We start from the raw sequence: 22,226 nt of genomic DNA, 5'->3' as shown, positions 1-22,226 counted from the left end.
ATCAGATCATGGACACAACTACTGAGACGTTGCAAAGGAGGTTTCTGGGTCATGGAACACTCTATGCTGACCTTGAATTTCTAGACCCCAGGAACTTCACTCAGTTAAAGACGTCCCCTCTTCTCTCCCTTCCCTTCTCATTGATGTTCCAAGAGCTCAGCAAATGTCTTTTGAGGTTTGACAGTGAAGCAACTGCGGAGAATTTACAATGTGAATATAGAAATGTTGTTCTTCAGTGGGAAAAATTGAAAATGTATCCACTAGATGAGTACAAGGTCAAAACATTGGAAGACAAGACCGAAGATGAGGGGGTTGAAATCCAATGCAAGGAGTGTTCCTTGTGTAAAGAATGGCCACTGTGTTGCTACCAGATTCTCGGGAGGTTCAATCTGATGTCAAATGCCTACCACCTCCAAGGTCTGGCATACAAGTTCCTGCTCACCCTGTCCATCACTCAGGTTGCCTGTGAACGTACATTTTCAACGCTTAAAGGGTTAGTTCACCCAAAAATGAAAATTCTGTCAGTAATTACTCACCCTCATGTTGTTCCAACCCCGTAAGACCTTCGTTCATCTTCGGAACACAAATTAAGATATTTTTGATTAAATCTGAGTGCTGTCTCACTCCTCCATAGGCTTCTAAGGGACTGAAACTTTCTGGCCCAGAAAATGTATTAAAGAGATCGTTAATATAGTCCAAGTGACTACAGTGGCTCAATCTTAAGTTTATAAAGCGACGAGAATACTTTTTGAGCGCAAAAACAAACAACAATAACGACTTTATTCCACTATTCATTTCCTTCTCTCTGGGCCTCGAGTTAGTTCATGTAGTGTTTTAGCGCAGTGCGTCTGTGTTGCACGTCACCACGTAGGCTCACTATTGGCCGACGCTAGTCATGTGTGTGATGCATGTGACATACAACACAGAAGCGCTGCGCTAAAACACTACATGAACTAACTCGAGGCCCAGAGAGAAGGAAATGAATAGTGGAATAAAGTCGTTATTTTTGTTTGTTTTTGCGCACAAAAAGTATTCTCGTCGCTTGATATACTTAAAGCTGCCGTCGGCAACATTTTTTTGATCAAATTCACTGAAATTGACACTATAATCCGACAGAACAACATGATTCAACATAAATAAGGTGGTTTTAGAAAAAAACCCGAGCTTCTAACTCCACCTGGAGCGTGTTATTTGTTTTGCAAAAATCCACCGCTCCCGTCTCATCGGGTCCAATCAGCGCAGGGGGGTGTGAGATCTGACTGTCAATCACAGGTCGTGCACACGCGTCAGATTCCCTCTCCCTCGCGCAGATGCACACGACACGCCTGAAGATTGTACGAAGCGTGATGGCGGAGAGAAAATCTACTAACAAGCTTCCAATTCCTCGGTTATTGCTATCTATGGATAGATTAGCCAGGGCAGCCTACCTCCGAGTCCATGGTGTTGATCAATGCTGAAGAGACGCGCGTTCACAGAAAATCAGGTACACACGCACTGACGATGGGCGGGTGCTCGTTGGTAGTGGGGGAGGGGCATGAGAGTTGTAAACATTTAAAATTTTGGCTAAGTCCACTCAATCTTCCAGACTTGCCGACTGCAGCTTTAAGATTGAGCCACTGTAGTCACTTGGACTATATTAACGATCTCTTTAATAACTTTTCTGGGCCAGAAAGTTTCAGTCCCTTAGAAGCCTATGGAGGAGTGAGCCAGCTCTCATATTTAATCAAAAATATCTTAATTTGTGTTCCGAAGATGAACGAAGGTCTTACGGGGTTGGAACAACATGAGGGTGAGTAATTACTGACAGAATTTTCATTTTTGGGTGAACTAACCCTTTAAGTTCATTAAAACCAGACTGAGAAGCAAGCTCTCACAGGAGCACTTGGGAAGTTTTTATGTTGATGGCAACAGAGAGGGACATCCTTTTCTCTCTTGACTCTGATGTGATCATTGAGAAAGTTGCAGAGAAAAGTGAACTGTTTACTAAGCTTCTTCTGTAGGCCCTGGCAGTGATGTTGCACCTCATGAAATATAGTTACAGCAGAAATTGTGTACCCTAAGCATTAATATTTTTTATTAGAATAATAAGCAGCACATAAATTAAGACCGTTAGTTATTTACAATAAAGCCTGATAAAATCATTTGCATTTCTTGTTTATTATTTTAATCGTTTTTCTTGGTTTTGATATTAAATAAATTCTAATCAGTCATTTTACATGCAGATTAATGCATGTATAGACATGTAGTCAGTGTGTGTGTGTGTGTGTGTGTGTTTACATGCGTAGTGGGCCGGTCTGGATGAAGGCCGGGGCTGATTTTTTTGTCCCAGTCCAGCCCTGGTGCACCAGCTAGTGACAGGTCAGATAAATGAAAATAGATAACGGGGTGTTGTTTTGACACCTTTAAGACCTTAAAAAAAATCTTGCATTATTTCATGTCTGCAGAGATGGAAGCAGACATATTTTGATACAACGGTACATCACATAATCAATTCTTATGGAAAATGCACCCACTTGATCTTACAGCACAGAAGAGACACCAAAGATCTTACATTTAGACATAATCAAACGTATCAGAACAGCATACAGTAGAAAATATATCAATAAATGTTTAAAGAAATATATAAAAAAGATGTTTTAAAACCATTTTAAAACCATTTACGTGTCTATGATTTCCATACTGGTTGTGGTTGAATGTTTGTGTTCGCTTACTTCCCTATTAGTATGGAGTATAATTTCATATCCACAGCTGCCCACACAGCCAGTGAGCCAGGCAAGATCACCGTAGTAGTACATCATCATCCCACAGCATCCAGAATGGCCAGTGCTGATGACGTCACCACAGGGCGGGGTTGCGCCATTTTGAATGTTGAGAGAAGTGCAGGAGCTGGAGGAGGATAGAGCTGAGGAGGAGGGTGGGTTGCAGGAAGAAAGCCAGAGAAAGCTTAAGATTTTAGAGTGAACTAAAGGACTACCGAGAAGAGCTTCTTTCCGAGGTTCATCTTCATCCATTCCCAGACGAACTGCTTGCAATAAAATAAACCCGGCAAAGTTATCTGGATAGTTCTGAGACCAAAAATTAGCAGCAGCAAGCGAAGGTAAGAGCCGGAAGTGACGAAATAGCGGGCCCTGAAGCATGATTTTCCTTCAAAATACAACTAGAATAATCGGAACTTTTATTAAAGTTTAATGTAAACATTATGTAATAAAATGGAATAATGTGAAATAAAGCTTTTTGTTATATATATATATAATTACATTGTAAATATTTTATTTAATGGTGTAACGATATTTATTTTATACGGCACATCAAATAACCACTAATAATCTAAATAAACTGCACTCTGAAATGAAGTTATTTGGTATATTTTACATTCACTTAAGCATCATGATCTCAATATGATGTATTAATAGATTTGTAAATAATTTATCCATTTAACCCCTTAACTGTCACCCCCCCTTTTTTCGCATAGACAAAAAAATCACTATACAAACTTAAATGGTTGTAGTTCAAGAATGCTTTGGAATATAGACATATGGTTGGTCTTGTTTTTAAGAAGACATTTGCCAGATTATTGTAGAAGTGAAATAAATTATGAAAGTGAAACAGAAAAAAAGTTATATAAGTTTGAGTTTATGAAAATATAGAATGTAAAAATATAATTATTAATATTTTATATAAAATATATATATTACAAAATATATTTTACTCTAAAACTGCTAGAAAATTAAAGCCAAAAATCTAAACAAGTTGTGTTCCAAATTTTAGGTTGATATCTCAAAAAATGAGCTTTCAGTAAGATTTTATTTGGGCGCAGTACCAAACTTTTTCACTGGATGGACAGCCAGCTTCCTTACTGACCATATAAGGGCGTCTCCATTTTCATATATGTTTTGAGTGATCTGAACCATTTATTTCCATAATTTCATACAATTTATGAAGTATACATCCTATTCAGAAATAGTATGGGTGTTTTGGCAGTATTTTATTTGATTTCAACCTCTAATAAACATAAAAAGAGCACATATGTGCATTATAGCTCGCTGCCGCTACGTGCCGCATCACAAATCGAGAATCCATAATATTTTTCTTTATATTCTAAACATTTTCAGACCTTTTTTTCTCATAACATTTAATATTTTGAACTCTTGGCATGAAAACAAACTGAGGTTTCTACCAATCTTTCATGATTTTTCATGTTTATTTCTATTTCAAAATAAAGGCCTAAACACGCCTAATGAATATGAAATATTCTTGTTGCAAATTGATAAATTACTGCTCCTCTGTAATTTATTTTAAAAAACAGCCACCAAATATGAAAACTAGAGATTGTAAGCTTTCAAATGATATATAGTTTGTCAATATTACTTTAGGTTTTTACTAAGATATTATTGTTCTAAATATATATGGGCAAACGTCCCACCTGTGGGACGGTGACAGTTAAGTGGTTAAGGCAGATTAATATATGAATTTAATTAAGGTTTTATTTTTAAAAATGTTAATGCTATTTTATACTGTGAATCAAATTATGGAAGTTCTTGTATCTTTTTAATTTGTGTGTTTTTTTTTATTTGTTTTTTTTTTTATGAAAATCAAAAAGAACATTCAATGTTGGCACATCATGTAGCCTAAGCATCTTTAGACAGAATAAAATGGGCATTGCTCCACTGCACGGTGGCAAACACCAGAGATGCCTGCTATATAAAGCTCTTTGGCATCATTTACCTTCCCTTCAGTATTAAATATTTCAGTATAATTTACTGTTAAATGAGTTGATTGAAAAATAATGTACAGATTGATAGATAGGTTCAAGAAAGAATGTATCAGCCCCAATGGATGAAGAAAATAATCAAATAAATAATACGCATGAATACATTGTTACAGTAGACATTACAGATTTCCAGAAACATTGCACTGTGCAAATATGTAATTTATGAATCCATGTAGGCAGACAAGACCCAGAAGTGCCTCTTGAAAAACTGTAATGGAAAAACAGGTGACTCTTGGCATTCCAAGATTTGCAGAATAACTCATGGAATAGGTTCCTTGCATACAGTACAGGAGGACTTTGCTGTCAGTTTGTTTTCCCTGCAAAAAAGGAAAACTGTAACACAGAAAATAATTCTGTGTTACTTGAATCAGGGTTTTTCTATCTTTCTGATGCCACGGACCCCTAAATATGATCATGCTCATGTGAGGGACCACATCCTTAAATTTAAAAGGCAGCTATATATTTACATGTATAAATGTATATGGGGTCCTGGACTGCAGTTTAAAAACCCCTGACTTGCATTAATAACTTTGAGAATGCAGTAAATCTCGTTACCAATCAGATATTCATTCACTTTTATCACTAAATCTAGTAATTTGATTTGCTTTTTGTTCCCTTTTTTCAGATTGCTAAATTTTTCAGAAGTCCAAGCACTCTTATTTTGAAAAACTGCATTTCCGGCGGCTCTCTTGGAAATCTTGTCCTGGTCGCTGCCTTCACACTGCTTATCAAGACTAGGGTCCGACATCGCCACTCTCGCCATGGCAGGTAACTTGACAAGTTTATGAGCTGCTCAAGCAGAGATTGCATGAAACCATTGTGATTATAGTAATTTCTTCTATTTGTTAGAGTGAGCACAGCGGTTGTACGGAATCCATCATCGGAGTCTCTGATTCACTGACAGTAGCCTAGCCATTTAGCTGCCTCGTTTCCCTCCAGTTAGCCAGCAAATCGACAAAACATATTTCAGTCGGTTTTACTCATAATGTAACGAGCGTTTGGGCTTGTGTTCAGCAGTACTGAGGCTTCTCTGTGATCGTGCTTGGTGTTTTACTGATGAGCTGCATTCGCGTGGGAATCTGTCTGGCTGCTCATCAATTGTTAGCGGGGATGCGCGGTCAGGCTACGTGATTTAAATATGTCGGTTATACAAATGAATCGGCGTTGGGTAACATGTCCTGCTGCTGCTGCTTCTTCTTCTGTATATATGTATGTATCACCTGGCCTGATGTATACATCTACTCGACATCTCGGCCTCTTTAAATCGTCACCTCCATTAAACTAGCGAAGTTTAACCGGCATCTGCAGAGTCATGTGGAGTCAACCCGCCGCGCGCTTCCCTCTGTGTCCTCAAACCGTTAAAATCACCGAGATCCGCATGAATGACAAACATAAATGTTTTCCTCTGTCTAGCATTTTAGTGCATTAGTCTTATTCAAAAGACTGAAATGTTAAAGATCAGTCGTGACGCTAAAGGGGTGGGAGGATTCAGGTTCTATGGTTTATTAATTGTAATAGATTTTTTATAATTTAATTTATGCTTTCATATTTTAAGGATATATATATACACACCCACACACAAGCGCATACAAGTATTTGGTTTTAACAGAATTTACCAAAAAATACTGAAGTATGGTAGTGAAGTACTATTACTCAAATACTTAGGGCGTTTGTTGATCCTGTCATTCGGTCTCCTGTAGCCACTTGCCCCGTGAACAAACCCAACCAGTTTTGCTCTGCCTCAAACAGCCACTCGGGATTAGCCTCAGCCCAATTCTCCCCCTCATTAAAAAATGATGCAAGAGCTATCATTTAAAATTTATATGAATTATTGCGAGTGTAGACCCTATTATAGTATTGTTTCCAAACATTTTTGGGTGAAGGAAGGGTAAATTTGGTTATTCAGACAAGAGCTCTCTTGCCTCATTTTCACGCTGACTACTGTGCATCAGTAGTGCCATCGTCATTGTAGTATTACTGTTATTTTTCTTGTTTTGTGCTATGGAAGGATTTTTTTTTTATATCAAATCCAATATAAATGTTCCTGATATTGTTTTAACCTGCTTTTCTGATTTCAGGAGCCGGAGGCGGGGGAAACGATGTGCAGTGGTGCTTTTCACAAGTGAAAGGGGCGATCGATGATGACGTAGCCGAAGGTGAGTACCTGTCTGAATAGTATCTTCCTGTCTAAGCGGGGGATTCATGGACAAGACTTTATGCCGATAATCAAAGTGAAGATAGTTCTGGATAGTCAGCAAGACAATAGTTGTGTCCCAAATAATGTGTTCTACACTAGTGGTCCTCAACTGGTTTGTCCATGGGACCCATTTTCCCATGGTCATTAGGCCATGACCCAATTTTTTTCGAAATCTGACATAATTCCTAAATGTATGTATCGGGCCTAATACTAACTTTTTTTGCCACACTTGCCAATGAAAATGTATTGGCCATAAATATTTTTCATCGGTCATGAAACGGCAGTAAAAGCAGTAATGACACCAAAATTTTAGATACCAGTGAAAATTCACAATCCTCTATTCCAGTTTCCAGACCTGCCAACCTGTACGCATTTTGCGTAGCGGATACGCATTTTGACTTCAAAGTACGCTGGTACGATTTGTTAGTCTAAACTACGCAAAAACCTGGTGACGCCTCTGCATGCGCAGTCCTCAAATCAAGCAACAGCAAAAGAAGAAGAGTTCGACCAATCATAGCGCTGGATTCATTCCCCAAATAGCAAGCGGGGATGATTGACAGATGCGTAAGGCCTATCATTAAAAAGAGACTGAAAATCGACACCAATAAAGAATCCCGCTCGATCCGCCTTCCACTCCCGCGGCCCCGCAGTCTGGCTGATTTCATAAGCGAGGACAGTAGCCTACAGTAGTCACTGTACATCTGACTCCTGAAGGTAAACGGCCTGGGCTGGGCTCGATATGGAAAGTTGAAATATTGTACTGAGTTAACGTAATCCTATGGATTCGATGATCACACGGATCGCATTATCTTAAAATACTCCGTTCTTCATGGTCACTCAGAAAAGAGGAAGACATCATTCAGCCATGCAAATAATAAAATGCTCAAGAAATGCTGAACGATAAATCTTAATAAACTTGAAATCGCTATGGCTTAGTGATTATGAAAGTGATGTGATTTGTAGATTACGGATAAGCGCGAGTCTGGAGAAACAGGCGTTTATTAATTAATTCTCAGTGCTAAGAAACGTAGCCTTCATGTGTTACGTTATTGTGTTAATAATAACTAAAGTAGCCTACCTAATTATGTTACATATTTATTTTGTATGAAAACTAGCGCGTTCGTTACAGATTAAAAAGATTAAAAACTCTCTCTCACAAACACGGACGCGCGCACAAAGAAGAGAAGATAATTGTAAAATTTAATTTGACTGGCTAAGTTTAAATTTTGTTCTTGCTTGTTTTAGTTTTTTTTTTTTTTTTTTTTTTTTTTGTCAAAATGCCAGAAAGCATTTTGTATTATCCATCCTTGTTTTTAAAATTCGTTAAATGACGAACGTTTTACTGTTAACAGCCCTTATGTCGGATTCGTCTAACTTACCGGTATACTTGATTCTTTTTAGAATAAGTGATTCGTTATGCTATTATTGGACTCCTGTCTAATCATTGTCAACTGTTTTCTATAAATATGTTTGTATTGGGTAACATTTATTCAGCTAATGCGTGTCCTGTTTAAAATGCGCAATGTTCAAAAGCAAAGACAGCACGTCACAAATAGAAGCCCTTTTCCCTGTGGTATTTAGTATCATATTTGGATATTTGAATAATAAATTAAGTAGCCTATCTTAATTGTAAATTTTCTTTTTACAGTTTTATAGGGGTTTTATATTTTATATTTTATACTGCATTATATTGCATTGCACACATTTTATGCAATGCAATATAATGCATGTGAGTAGTCGTCGTCCACAACCCCCCCGTCGTCGTCGTCATAGTAGGAAGCCCCCCCCCCCCCCCCGGTACGCAAAAAATAATTTCAAGGTTGGCAGGTATGAGTTTCGATACCACAGCTAAAACAATGGAATTGTTTGGAATTTGGAAACCTTACCATTCCGCTATGCAAGGAAAACTGCTGCTTTGAGTACATTAAGTGTCCAACTTTTTTCGCTTAGTGCATCATCCAGGTATTTAATGTGCACTACTTCTAGTAGGAATTGTCAGTGTGAACACTACAAAATGAACAGTGCATATATATACACAAATTGAGACAGTTGTTGTTATGCTTATTAACAGTGCTAGACAATGGTGAAGGGAACAGCTTGCATATCGGACTAGCTTCCTCTTAACAGCAGGATGTCAAGTGAGAGACTGTGTGTGGTAGATTGTTTGACCTGTAATTCTTCAGACCTCACTCTCCAAGAGTCCTGCCGCCCATTGTGTCTCTAGCAGCCAGTCGGCTAATTTCAGACATTAAGCTTGGATGCATGTTAAGTTCTCCGCAGTGCAGTGCATTTTTGTGTAAGCTGCTTAAGAAGCTACAGTTTGCACTTTCCAGTTGTGCCTATATTAGCAGCTTCACTGTGAAAGGTTCTTATGTCTCAATTACATAGGTCTGGATCTTTTTTACTAAGTTACAACGGTCCATGTTTATGCTAAAGCTGATTGTGAATCTTGAATTCTATTAAGGGTGATGGTATTACAGTGATTTTGTAGATTTGTTTTGTCTAGCATTGCATTTGAATTTTAAAAAAAAATTTGCCGCTCAATCAAAACCACAATTTGAACTAGGGCTGGGCGATATGGCCAAAATTTCATATCCCGATATAGCTCATTTGATATCCCGATAACGATATACATAACGATATAGCAATTTTTCTGTTAATTCAGTTCATGAATAGTCTACCGTAAATCATCTAATATTGGCCTGTATTCCATTACCGGCCGGGTCTCTAACATTGGCCGGTCTCGCTGTTGGCGGAGGTAAATAATTATTAGAACCAACGTTTTTCTGGGCAGGCCACAACATTATGCTTGTGATAGTAACATGCAAATAGAGAGCCTAAATCTCTCTATATGGCTCTGGGCTCTCTATATACCACAGGGGGGCAATGTTTGCTAACGAATCCAAGCCATAGCTACACTTCACTCTTGACTCGCACGTGACGTGAGACTTCAGTCACCGGTAGGCTAACGTTGTTTACCATGGCAGCCGCGGAGCCAAAGAGGATTTTTGGCGAAAATCTATTTTTTAACCCCCTGGGTTCGACAATGGCGCCGGCGCGATAGGTTTTTTTTCTTATAAGTGCAAAAGAGATTCAAAATATTAATATTCTGTTGACTTTGATCTTAATTACGGAGAGCGCGCGCTATTCAAACGCAAATAATCTGAGGCGATCCACGCAAACCTGTGAAATCCCACAATCAGTTGGATATGTTCACTTTCAGGTTCACCTCGTTTTCATTTTGAGGAGCAACGGATCCGGTTGAGGAATAGGTCAGTTCTATATTTGCTTTGTTCTAATCGCAATAGTGTCTGTACACGCAAAAAGACTGTTTAAATATGAATCGCGTTTCTCTCTCTCTCTCTCTGTGTGTGTGTGTGTGTGTGTGTGTGTGTGTGTGTGAATGAATGCACAGATGCGCGCTGTTGTGGAGCTACTAACGGGTTGGGTTCAGTGTTGCCAACTATTTTCAATGGAAAGTAGCTGACGCCTCCCCTAAAAGTAGCTAAATGTCGCTAGATGATGTCAAACGACAATTAGCATATTCATGACGTCATCGCGGCGTACTTGCGTTCCGCCTGCCTAATGTTTTTTCTCATTAAAATCATGCTCACATACTGTATTTTAATATAACATAATATAATATAATATAATATAGCCGAATGTCCAATAAAGCTGTTCTCATTTACTATATTTTTTTGTCAGATAATAGAACGAGTAGCTATTGAATGACTATTTTTTATATATGTAAAATTATCTGAATTGAGAGTTCGGGAACTGGGTGAACTAAAGCACTGTGATAGTGAGTATTATAAGTAATAAGCACAAGAAAAGAAAGGAAAATAAAATGGTCAAACTAAATTCTTTAAATATGTATTTTTTAAAAAGTCCGTCCATGGAAACTGCTCATTCACGTCTGTAGCTGCCGTGCTGCTGCCCTCAGCCATTCACAGAACAGGGTACACGCAGAGAGAGGTGTGTGACCGCAAGGAGAAAGCAAATCTCGCGCTCGCAGGACTCATGCTGGCAACATTTGGAGGTTACCGAGGTTTGTTCAAAAAGTAGCTAGATTAGTCGCTAGTCGCTTTTTTTAAAAATTGTCGCTAAAGGGGTCTGAAAAGTCGCTAAAAATAGCGACAAAGGCGCTAAGTTGGCAACACTGGTTGGGTTGGCTGGTCATCTAGTTGAGAATTAACTTACCCTGGTCTGAACCGCGTCTACTACCGTCTTCCTCCATGTTTGTTTATGTATTGCAGCGTGCATGGGCATGCCGTGAGGTTAATTCTGCCGTAAAACGCCTTATCGTGGCGTAAACGATAGAGCCTTATATAAAACGATAGACATTTTCTATCGTCCAGACGATATATTTCGTCATATCGCCCAGCCCTAATTTGAACCAAACAGTCAAACAAATTTGTAAACTAAAAATAGAATGTAATTATGCATAAAGATGCACACGAAAAGAACCACTGCTCTAAAGTGTCAATAGTGTTGTGCAACAAATATATATTTACATACCGCGATATAGGCCTACACAATATAGCAAAATCTCTAAAATTGTATACAGTCACCACAATATATATCGTCATACCGCCCATCCCCACTTCTGATACTCATAAGCAGCCTCATAACTATTTTGTATAATTTGATCATGCTTTGCACTGACTGTAATAATGTAGTAGGCTACTTTCAGCTCCACTTAACATATTTTTCCCATGTTTAAATACATTGAAAATATCTTTCCTCAAATTCATTGCAGAAAAAGTCTGCAGATTCCGTCTAGACGAGAAACTAGTCTACTGACACTAGTCTATTTTCAGTAAACTTCATGACGCAACAACATCATATTATTCATGATGTTGGTTAATTATCTCACAAAGTATAGTATATATTAGGGCTGGGCAATATGGCCAAAAATTTTTTTATCATGATAATTATTTTATATCAGTCGATATCGATAATTATCACGATAAATGTCAAAAGTTGTAGAAACCAGAGCGTTAATTGTGGTTTTAAACTACTCTTTATTGTCTGAACATATCATGACAAACACTTGCCAAACAGGTGAACATTTCACAAATAGAATAGGTAGAACATTCAAACATTTGTCATTTTTCCTTAACAAAATAAATATCTTAATAGAAAAATGTATTTCTTAGTTTCTGCATGTGCAAAAGGGGGATATTGATTCAAGTCTTGAAACAGGTTTGTGTTGCCTGACTTATCTTCACGCATCTTCAGCACAGTTTGCAGTGCAGCTGCAATATTAATATTACATGTTTTGTCTCGAAATGCATATTTGACAGTGAGTTTACAGTTGTATTAGCTTGAGTTAGAATGCAGATTTACTATGTTAAATTTGTTCATTAACAAAAACAGTAACATCTGTTAAAAAAAATTTAACATCCTCATTTTTATTTGGTAAAATGTAATTCTGACTGTTTGAGTTTCATTAAAATTAACCATTGGTCATCCAGTATCATGCATTTAGATCATGATAACCACAGATAAAACCAGGCATAGCCTGTAGCACCTCACTATCATGGCAAAATGTAACTATGGTTTCTATGGTATTTGTATGAAAACAGTAGCCTAAATACATTATTAAATACTGTAATTATATTCCATTAGTCCTTTAATACATTGTCTACATTAATAATATAATACAATTCAGTATGTATATCCTGCATTCCATGGTGCAGTTAATATTACTAGGCTAACGTTACAGTAAATCCATAGTAAATGAATGGAATTTGTAGACGGAAAAGCCTGCGCACAGTGTTTGTCAGCGCTGTTTCATCTGCCTTTAGTTTAAACTGATTTAAATCACTGAGACATTTGTGTTCTTCGCTGAATTCAAGCGCTTCTCACTGGATCTCGTGACCGAGACCGATCAGAGTAAACGCATCTGCTCTAGCGCTGCCGTTTGGACTTTGAGCCGAGCGGATAAATGGTTCGTGTGGTGCGCGGTTCAAATGAATTTCGTTCCGCTTTTGGCGCATATACATTATCGAACTATTGATATCGTTTTATCGAGAAAAATTATATCGTGATAATTATCGTTATCGTTTTATCGCCCAGCCCTAATAGATATCCAATATATCACCCAGCCTTACTGCCTTTCATCCATAGCTGTTGACTTGTAATGTCATGATGCCATATGGATAATCAGAAGGTTCTTGTGCAAACCTAAAGTCCCAGCAGATCTTTGCCTGAAGTCCCCAGCACACATTGTTACAGGCTCTTGTGCTAGTTTCCAATGGGATGTCCTCTTATCAAAATGTCTTCCGGCCTGATTCAGTGACTTTCTTTTGAGTTTTGCACACACTAAAGGGGGAGGGGGGTCAGACTTACACAAAGAACCCTTACTTTATTCTTTTCTCCTGCGTTCTTCTGCTCTACTGGTTTAAAAATGGTTAAATTGGTATGAGTCAGTCTACAGCCCATCCATGACTGATGCAGCGGTCTCAAAAGTGTGTGGCAGGAATCTAGGTTACAGATTTGCGTGTCACTGTGCCGTTTTATCATCAGAATCATTTCATTGAGTCAGTCAGTGACTCTCTTACCTCTGATGCTAATTATGTTTGAAGCAAACCGCACATTAAGTTATTATAACTCCTGTAGGTTTTTGTTTGGCAGAAGCCCAGTGGCTGTGAAGTAGGGCTTTGTTGAAAATACCGATTTCTGAACTGATTCTTAATTGAAATGTCTACTTTTAAATGAACCAATTTAAATGGAAAACAAATACTCTCAGATTGTTATCCACATAAAACATGCAAATTAGGTGCGTCATCTACTGCGGAGATGAGTCAGCATCATTGACTTAATCTCTGCAGCCGAAAACATTATCAATAAATTATTAAAATGTTTAAATGTTTTTTGTTTTTTTTAAGCATGACTGAGTGTTAACCACATTTTCTACTGATTGAGAGAGGAAATACTGCAGTAGATTGACTCAGAATACCCTATTTTACTGTCATGAGTGAAAATTGTAGAACAATTCCACACTAGTATTAAAGGGCACCTATTATGCACCTTTTTACAAGATGTAAAGTAAGTCTCTGATGTACCCAGAGTGTGTTTGTGAGGCTTTAGCTCAAAATACAGATTTTTTTACAGCATGTTTAAATTGTCACTTTTTGGGGCTGAGAAAAACGCACCGTTTTAGTGTGTATCCCTTTAAATGCAAATGAGCTGCTGCTGCCGGCACAGAGCGCGTAGCCTCACAAGCTCGTTCTTCAGAGCCAGGACAATCTCATCTTAAAATATCAAAACACAAACTCTCAGTAGCGGTGTTCATTTCGACCCGGAGTCGAACAATAATGCCTGCAGAGTCAGAGAATGTATGCTGTATGGAAATAAAACAGGTATAGTTTAGTTTAATTACGGTTATAACTTATTTGTCATTTGCTTTTATCCACTATTAATACAAGCCTGCTGTAGTGGACCCCGTCCGAATGATGGCCAAAAATATACTGATGAGTTTAATGAAGTTTTTTGTACCTCACACAAAAGATGAAGCGTCAGTTATACTCCAGAGAATCACTGTAAGAGCCGAATAAACACAGTATAAGTGCACATTACAGTCTTATCCATAAACACTCTCTCTCTTCCTTTCATTATCAACATTCACAGCGAATTACACAAAACACTCATTACAACTAACAGACAAATATATACACACCTTTTCAGTGGGTGCTTAATAAACTGGTGAACTTTTATATCCATAAAGCGACTCAGATGAACTGTAATAAACTGCGCGCTCTCACTTTCATTTCTGCCGTGATCATTAATGTTAGGCCTATCACTCCGGAGACTGTAAGCTGGATCACGAACAGTTGTACTGATCCATCCTCGAGTAACAACGAGAGTAAATGAAGATAGCTATGTTCATTCTTACATCCAACAACAAAACACTTCTACAAACACTACATTCTTGTCTACAGCTGCTCTAGCGTCGAAACAATGTTGGACTGTGTTTAGCTCGCCCAGGGCGGGTCTACGCTAGGCATGTGCCGGTATCACATTTTCATGCTGCGATTAATTGAGTGAGCTTTTATCACGGTATACGGTATTATCACGATATTTTAATTGCACATGAGAAACAGATGGATTGGGGGGTGATGTAAAAAATAAATAAAACTTGCATCACAAGGTGTAATTGTGATTGTCAAAACATTTGGTAACTAAACTGAATTTTATTAAGTTTAGTGACAACATGTTACAATGATTACATGGTACAATGACTGGTAGGCTACTGTTTCTATTGCTTGACACAAATTTAACGATTTCAATTCAATACTTGGGATTTGATTTAAATCTTGATTCAATATTGACTAATTTTGGATAAATATTAGGAAGGCTGCAGTAGATAGCCCACATGTTATTTTTTTCTCATGAAAAAAAAATATCTCACAAAATGCTATGTAACCATATAGAGCCCTATCAGCTGGTATTATTAAAGGTTACAAATAACTAATTAAATCAAATATAATGTGGTTTTCATAATAATAACAATTATGTAATGGCACAAGTAAAAATATAATAAATATGTAAAAAAGTGCAGTGCACATATTCAGCAAAATACTCCTCTTTATCTATTTGTTTTAGTCATCTAACATGCTGCTGGTCATTAAATGGTTTAAATGTAACGTTATGTGACACAATTGTTCTGTTTCATATCAAAAGTAACCTGCTCTGTCTTGTTTGTCCGTCTTCGTGTCCTCTTTGCTCCGCGATTTTTCTCTGCGTGAGAAAACGGATGTGTGGCGTGAGCGTGTGAAGAGTCTCGCGCTGAATGCGTCGAGTTGGCAGCTCTGCTTTTAGAAGCGGGATGGATCCGGATAGATCGGCGGCGGCCATAGACTGTAGGCGGCGGCGTTCCTCCTTCCACCATGCTGCTTCTCCATGTGAGGACTGTTTACATTAGACTAGAAGTGCGCACCGGCCGCATGCTTATACACGTGGCGATTGTTTACATCAGAGTGCGCACGTGTTTCGCGCAGCATATAGCCTATGCAGTGTTTGTTTAAGCGGTTGATGGAAAATAAGCTATAATGCGCGTTCTAAAAATCTAAATTCGGATTATAATTTTTCGCGGTATTTTGAAGTGCCCGCGATAACAATATCGTGCATATTCATTACCGCGATTTATCGCATTACCGAATACCGGCACATGCCTAGTCTACGCTAAAACTGCAGTGTTAGTCAACAGTCGTGGGAGGGGCTTGTGCAAAAGTACGTCACATTGCCCTGAATCTGAGAACGGCTTGTTCTGGCACTGGGTGGATTTGTATCATTATAGGGTGGTTGTGTACACACACTGCCAACTAGGGCTGGGTACCGAGTTCGATACTTTTTAGGTACCGACCGAATTGCCTCGATACTATCGAGTATCGAAAAATGACTTGTTTTTCGGTACCAGATTTCGATACCTAAGGGGTTAACTCGTCAACGTCAGTGCTCAAACAAATACATATGAAATGCACAACGACACGGCTAAATTCGCTCACGCACATACACGCAAACTCTACACACACGAGACGCGCGGAACTCTCCGCACATACTCTTATGAGACGCGCGCGCGCACACCAACTGTCCACGCACATTCTCATGAGACGCGAGCCTATGGACGCGAGCACACACACACAAACTCGCGCACATACTCAATGACACGCAAGCACACACACTCACAATACCCTAAAGATGTGGAAAAGTCGATCAAAAGTGTGGCTACATTTCTCCAGGCTCGATGCCAACAGCGCGCGATGCAGTATTTGTGGTAAAATAATGGCTGCAAAGACGGTACCGCGACAGATATGATGAAGCCCTTGACAGTGCACGGAGTAAACAAAAGAGCAGAAAGTTGCTGCGTCTTTGACTGGTAAATGAAGAGATACCTTGTTGATCACTCTGACTGTGTTTATATTGCAATAATGACCTACTGAATGTACACTGCCGTTCAAAAACGTGTTGGTCAGAATTTTTTTTCAGTAAGCATGCATTAAAGTGATCAAAAATGACCTTCCAAAAACTGTTTTCATATTTCAGCTTTGACAACACAGGAATAAATTACATTTTGAAATATATTCAAATAAGATTTTAAATTGTAATACTATTCCACAATATTACAAGTTTTACTGTATTTTTGATGAAATAAATTCAGCTTTGGTGAGCATGAGCTCTTTATAAAAAAAATATTTTGTACCTTATGTATATGTATAAGGAATATTTTGTTCCTTTGTGCTTTTTTTGTTCCTTTGTTCACTGACTAAGGATCATGAGTCAAACTGAAAAAGTAAAACCAAAGTTTTTCTGAGGTAATGTGTTATGTAATCTTGTTAAAATGGATTTCATAAAATTGGTATCGGAAAAAGTATCGATCAGGAACCGGTATCGAAATCAAGGTATCGGTATCGGTATTGGTATCGAAATTTTTTGTAGATACCCAGCCCTACTGCCAACACACATTTATGTTCAAACACCATGTAAAAGTGAATTTTGCATAATAGGTGCCCTTTAATACAGGTTTGCAAGGCCCCACAAAATGCTGCTTATAAAGAGGTGCCAGCAGGAGGTGCTATAGGAGCGGCAGAAACTGCGGTTTCCCGGGTTACGGCTGTACACAAAGCAGCAGCTTTATCAGGGAAGATGAAAATAACATCGAAACTTGTCTAAAGACAGTCAGTTCCCTTTCAAAGATACATTCATATAAAAACACCCGCGCCTCGTTTTGAATTTGAAACATGAAGTGCTGATGTCAACGATGTCAAAGCCTTTTGGAAAATCTATTTGTGGCGGGCAGTGTTGATATTGTGTCAAATCAGTGTCAAATCTAACAAATGTCGTATGCACATCCCCTTATATAGCCGACATCATCTCTACTGTGGAGTTCAACCACTCAGGGGAGCTGCTAGCCACAGGGGACAAAGGCGGTCGAGTTGTCATCTTCCAGCAAGAGACCGAGGTAAAGGATCAACCGATCCCACATTAAATCTGGTTTCATTCCCACATGTCTTTCTCACAAAAATGTATATTTCTTTTTCCAGAACAAGAGTCAGCCACAGTGCCGTAGTGAATACAATGTTTACAGCACATTTCAGAGCCACGAGCCTGAATTTGACTACCTGAAGAGCTTGGAAATCGAGGAAAAGATTAACAAGATCCGCTGGCTACCGCAAAAGAACGCTGCACAATTTTTGTTGTCCACAAATGGTTAGTAGAGCAATGGGGCATTTTGTAGGTTTGTTGTTAACGTTAACCCTGAGCCCTAGGAGTTCAAGATTCGAGAAATGCTAGGGATTTATGTGATTTTAAAAATGCCTGATTATGTCATTTATAATACCGGTAATAAAAAAATCTATAACATTTTCTTAAAAAAACAAACAAAAAAAACATTTATTTTTCATTATTAGGGTTGTCAGTGCATGTTAAATTATTACAAATTATTAAAAATTAATTGCATTTCAGTATTTGCTGGAAATAGCTGCCAAATGAAGATAATTCCAAGACGGTACATTATTGTGGCTCACAAAAGCATTCATTAGATTAAGATATTTTTATTTAATCTAGCATTTAATTATTTAATATATTTTTTTTTTTATGAAGTATATATATGTGTGTGTGTGTGTGTGTATGTATGTATGTATATATATATATATATATATATATATATATATATATATATATATATATATATACACTTCATTAAAAAAATTCTTGTCAGGGCAACTACATATTCTTTTTTGTATTAACATTATCTTTCAGTTCTTATATGGTTTTACATGACCCTTAATATAAAGTAACTAACTAACACATCATTTATTCATACGGCAGTTCAATCTGTTTTATTTTTTATTAATCACAGTTAAATTAAGATGCTAAATGATCACTTAATCTCTGGGTGTACTTGAATTGGTCATATGGGTTTAAAAGTTCAGCACTTTATACAGACTGATTTATGATTATTTAATGATACTTAATACAGCCAATACAGAATCCTCCATATATTCAACTGGAGATGCATTGGATCACTTCTGTGAGTTGATTTAAGCTCTGCAAATTCTCCAGATTTTTCTCTGACTCACTGAAGCGTCTCCATGTTGTCTAAAAATATGAACTCTCTGCTGTGTTATGCAACCAGTCTGTATTTAAAACTCTCTTGAATGGATCGAATGCCGATCTTCTGTTCACCCACATACTGGAGAAAGATATTTATGGGATAGAGTTCATATTAGACGTGGGAAAAATGACCAGATGTTTTCAAAATTTGGTGAACTGTCAACTTGATCCGTTATGCCAGTCAAACTACCTCTTTTTATACATGAAAATTGGCTTGTTTTTTTTTCCCAGTTCACATAATTAGTTTAGCATGAGTTGTAAGAGTCATCTGGAGCATCAGGAGGTGATGTTGTTCTGTACCTTTGACTGCAGATAAAACTATAAAGTTGTGGAAGATCAGTGAACGTGACAAGAGACCGGAGGGATACAATCTTAAAGAGGAGGATGGGCGCTACAGAGATGCTGCTACCATCACAGCTCTACGGGTGAGTCACGCACGCTTGTCTACACTCAAGAACACTATCGTCAAAGAATTGCCCAAAACTGATCATTTCCATTATTCTTAGGTTTGCAGATTTTATGTATTTACATTACCATTCAGAAGTTTGGGGTTGGTAATATTTGTCTTCTGCTCACCACGGCTGCATTTATTTGATCAACACTGCAGTAAATGGGGCTTATGATTTTATTTATTTTTTTCACTTAAATTTTTTGCAACAATAGGGCACCATGAATTTGATTTATCTTTTTAATGATTCATGACTTAATAGAAATGTATTATCAAAAAAGGTGGTAATCAAATGAAGACAATGATACATTAATGTATTTTATCTTTTAAAATGTAATCAAATGAAAAGTAAACAATTCATTTTATTTGTTGGCAAACAAAATGCTGCACAACAGATAAATAAAAAATAAATTACATCACATGATCTTTCAGAAATCCTTCTAATATGTTGATTTGCTGCTCAAGAAGCATTTATTATCAATGTTGAAACCAGTTGTGCTGCTCACATGTTTTTGTGGAAACCGTGATCGTGTTCTTTTCAGGATTTTTTTGATAAACAGAAGGTTATTTGAAATAGTTAAGACATTTATAATGTTACAAAAGATTTGTCACTTTTGATCAATTTAATGCATCCTTACTGAATAAAAGGTTTACTTTTTGTTTGTTTTACAAACATACTTTTGAATGGTACTGTAAATTTGTATATATATATATATATATATATATATACACACACACTGTATATACAGTATCTCACGAAAGTGAGTACACCCCTCACATTTTAGTATATCTTCTCAAGGGACAATACTATAGAAATGAAACTTGGATAGATTTTAGAGCAAAACTTTACTGAAATGGCAAATAAACGTTTAAGCTCTTTGTGCAGGTTCCAGTATTCAGGCCTATGGATCTCATGGTGGAAGCCAGCCCGCGGAGGGTCTTTGCCAACGCCCACACCTACCACATCAACTCCATCTCAGTCAACAGCGACAATGAGACCTATCTGTCAGCAGACGACCTGCGCATCAACCTGTGGCACTTAGAGATCACAGACCGCAGCTTTAGTATCCTAGAAAGTGATTTCTTTGGTTAAAAGCATTGATTTGGGTTGTGAATGTCACGTTGAAATGTCTGAAAATGAAATTTGTGTCGGTTCAGCTGTTATGTGGCTTTAACTCTGCGTCAGACATTGTGGACATAAAACCAGCCAATATGGAGGAGCTGACGGAGGTGATCACAGCCGCAGAGTTCCACCCTCACCAATGTAACACGTTTGTCTACAGCAGCAGCAAAGGCACCATCCGCCTCTGTGACATGCGTGCATCAGCACTTTGTGACAAGCACTCTAAATGTGAGTTATAAGAGCCGACTACGTCATATGACAATCCAATGAAACGCTATAGTGTTTTCTAAATGGTATATGCTGTGATGTCATGGGTTAGTAGTATAAAGGTTAGTAGTATACAATCGTTTTCTCCTCTACTTTGTCTAGTGTTTGAGGAGCCTGAAGACCCCAGCAACCGCTCGTTCTTCTCTGAAATCATCTCCTCCATCTCAGACGTGAAGTTCAGTCACAACGGCCGCTACATGATGACCCGAGACTACCTGTCTGTCAAAATCTGGGACCTGAACATGGAGAGTCGACCCGTTGAGACATACCAGGTGAGAGTTCATAAATAGTGCTTTAATCATGGAAAAAAAGCTTGTCAACGTACATTTTTCGTCATAGATTTCATTTACGAAATTAACACTGCTCCGTTATCTTGTGGACTTGACCACTGTACAAAGAGTAAATTGCCAATATTTTGCTAGTCCTGGATTATGGATTATTTATTGGATAATTTATACCTATAGCAGTAAAAATAACCTAAAATATTATGCTATTACGCTAAATTCACATGTAATTTGTTTCATTCACACTCTATGCCAGAGGGCGCCCTCGTGCAGAAAGTCCACAAGTGAGACTCATGAATTAGTTCCAGGAAGTCCCTAATATGGACAGACTTCCAGAGATCTGAATAAAATGCAGATAGTTTTGACTGATTAAACATGTAGAGGATTAACAAACCATTGCAACACAGCATATGGTTTATCTGTGCCTTTATACCTGTATATAATACTATAAAATATCATTTTCTTTGTCATTTCTATTTAACTGATAGCATTATTTATTTACCGTTATATATTTAATGTTATCGTGAATTCGTGAAAAATCTGATATGGTGACAGCCCTATTCACGTGAAATGCATGCGGATCCATCGACAGAAACATACATTAGTGGAACTCTGTCTCGTCTGTTTTATTCACTGTTGTTTTCACCAAACCATATAATAGATGTCGTCAGATTAACTGTGGTGCAAATGACACCATTACAGAACCAAGAAACCTGAAAAAATGAATGTTTACTCAAAAATATAAAGCAATACTACTTTTTTTATTTAAATTTTTTTTATATTGATGAAATGATTGATATTGAAAACAGTTGTGCTGCTTAATATTTTGTAGAAAACAGTTTTTTCAGGTTTTTGTTTTATAATTTTAATATCTATTCATCAGAGACCTGAAAAAAATATCCGTTTTGTCAATAATATTAGTATTGTATATTAATATACAATAAATGTTAAAAAATTATATAAAATATGTTCAACTTTGACAGTAAGAGTTTTCTTGAACACCAAATCATCTTATT

The 22,226-nt window shown here is 37.5% G+C and overlaps 1 protein-coding gene across 1 annotated transcript in view; it reads left to right on the top strand.

Moving 5' to 3' along the window:
* The first annotated feature begins 2,816 nt into the window (after positions 1–2,816).
* ppp2r2ab (protein phosphatase 2, regulatory subunit B, alpha b) overlaps positions 2,817–22,226 on the top strand; it is a 28,924-nt gene continuing 9,514 nt past the window's right edge. The window contains exons 1-9 of the mRNA XM_084400769.1: positions 2,817–3,097; positions 5,397–5,539; positions 6,850–6,927; positions 17,837–17,934; positions 18,017–18,182; positions 19,401–19,513; positions 20,423–20,600; positions 20,723–20,887; positions 21,029–21,198. Coding sequence (XP_084256895.1) covers positions 5,533–5,539; positions 6,850–6,927; positions 17,837–17,934; positions 18,017–18,182; positions 19,401–19,513; positions 20,423–20,600; positions 20,723–20,887; positions 21,029–21,198 — 975 coding nt within the window. The 5' untranslated portion in view covers positions 2,817–3,097; positions 5,397–5,532. The remainder of the gene's footprint in view (positions 3,098–5,396; positions 5,540–6,849; positions 6,928–17,836; positions 17,935–18,016; positions 18,183–19,400; positions 19,514–20,422; positions 20,601–20,722; positions 20,888–21,028; positions 21,199–22,226) is intronic.

The sequence above is a fragment of the Rutilus rutilus genome, assembly GCF_951802725.1.
Source record: "Rutilus rutilus genome assembly, chromosome: 25".
Classification (NCBI taxonomy): Eukaryota; Metazoa; Chordata; class Actinopteri; order Cypriniformes; family Leuciscidae; genus Rutilus; species Rutilus rutilus.
This window is presented reverse-complemented; position numbering and strand designations above follow the sequence as displayed.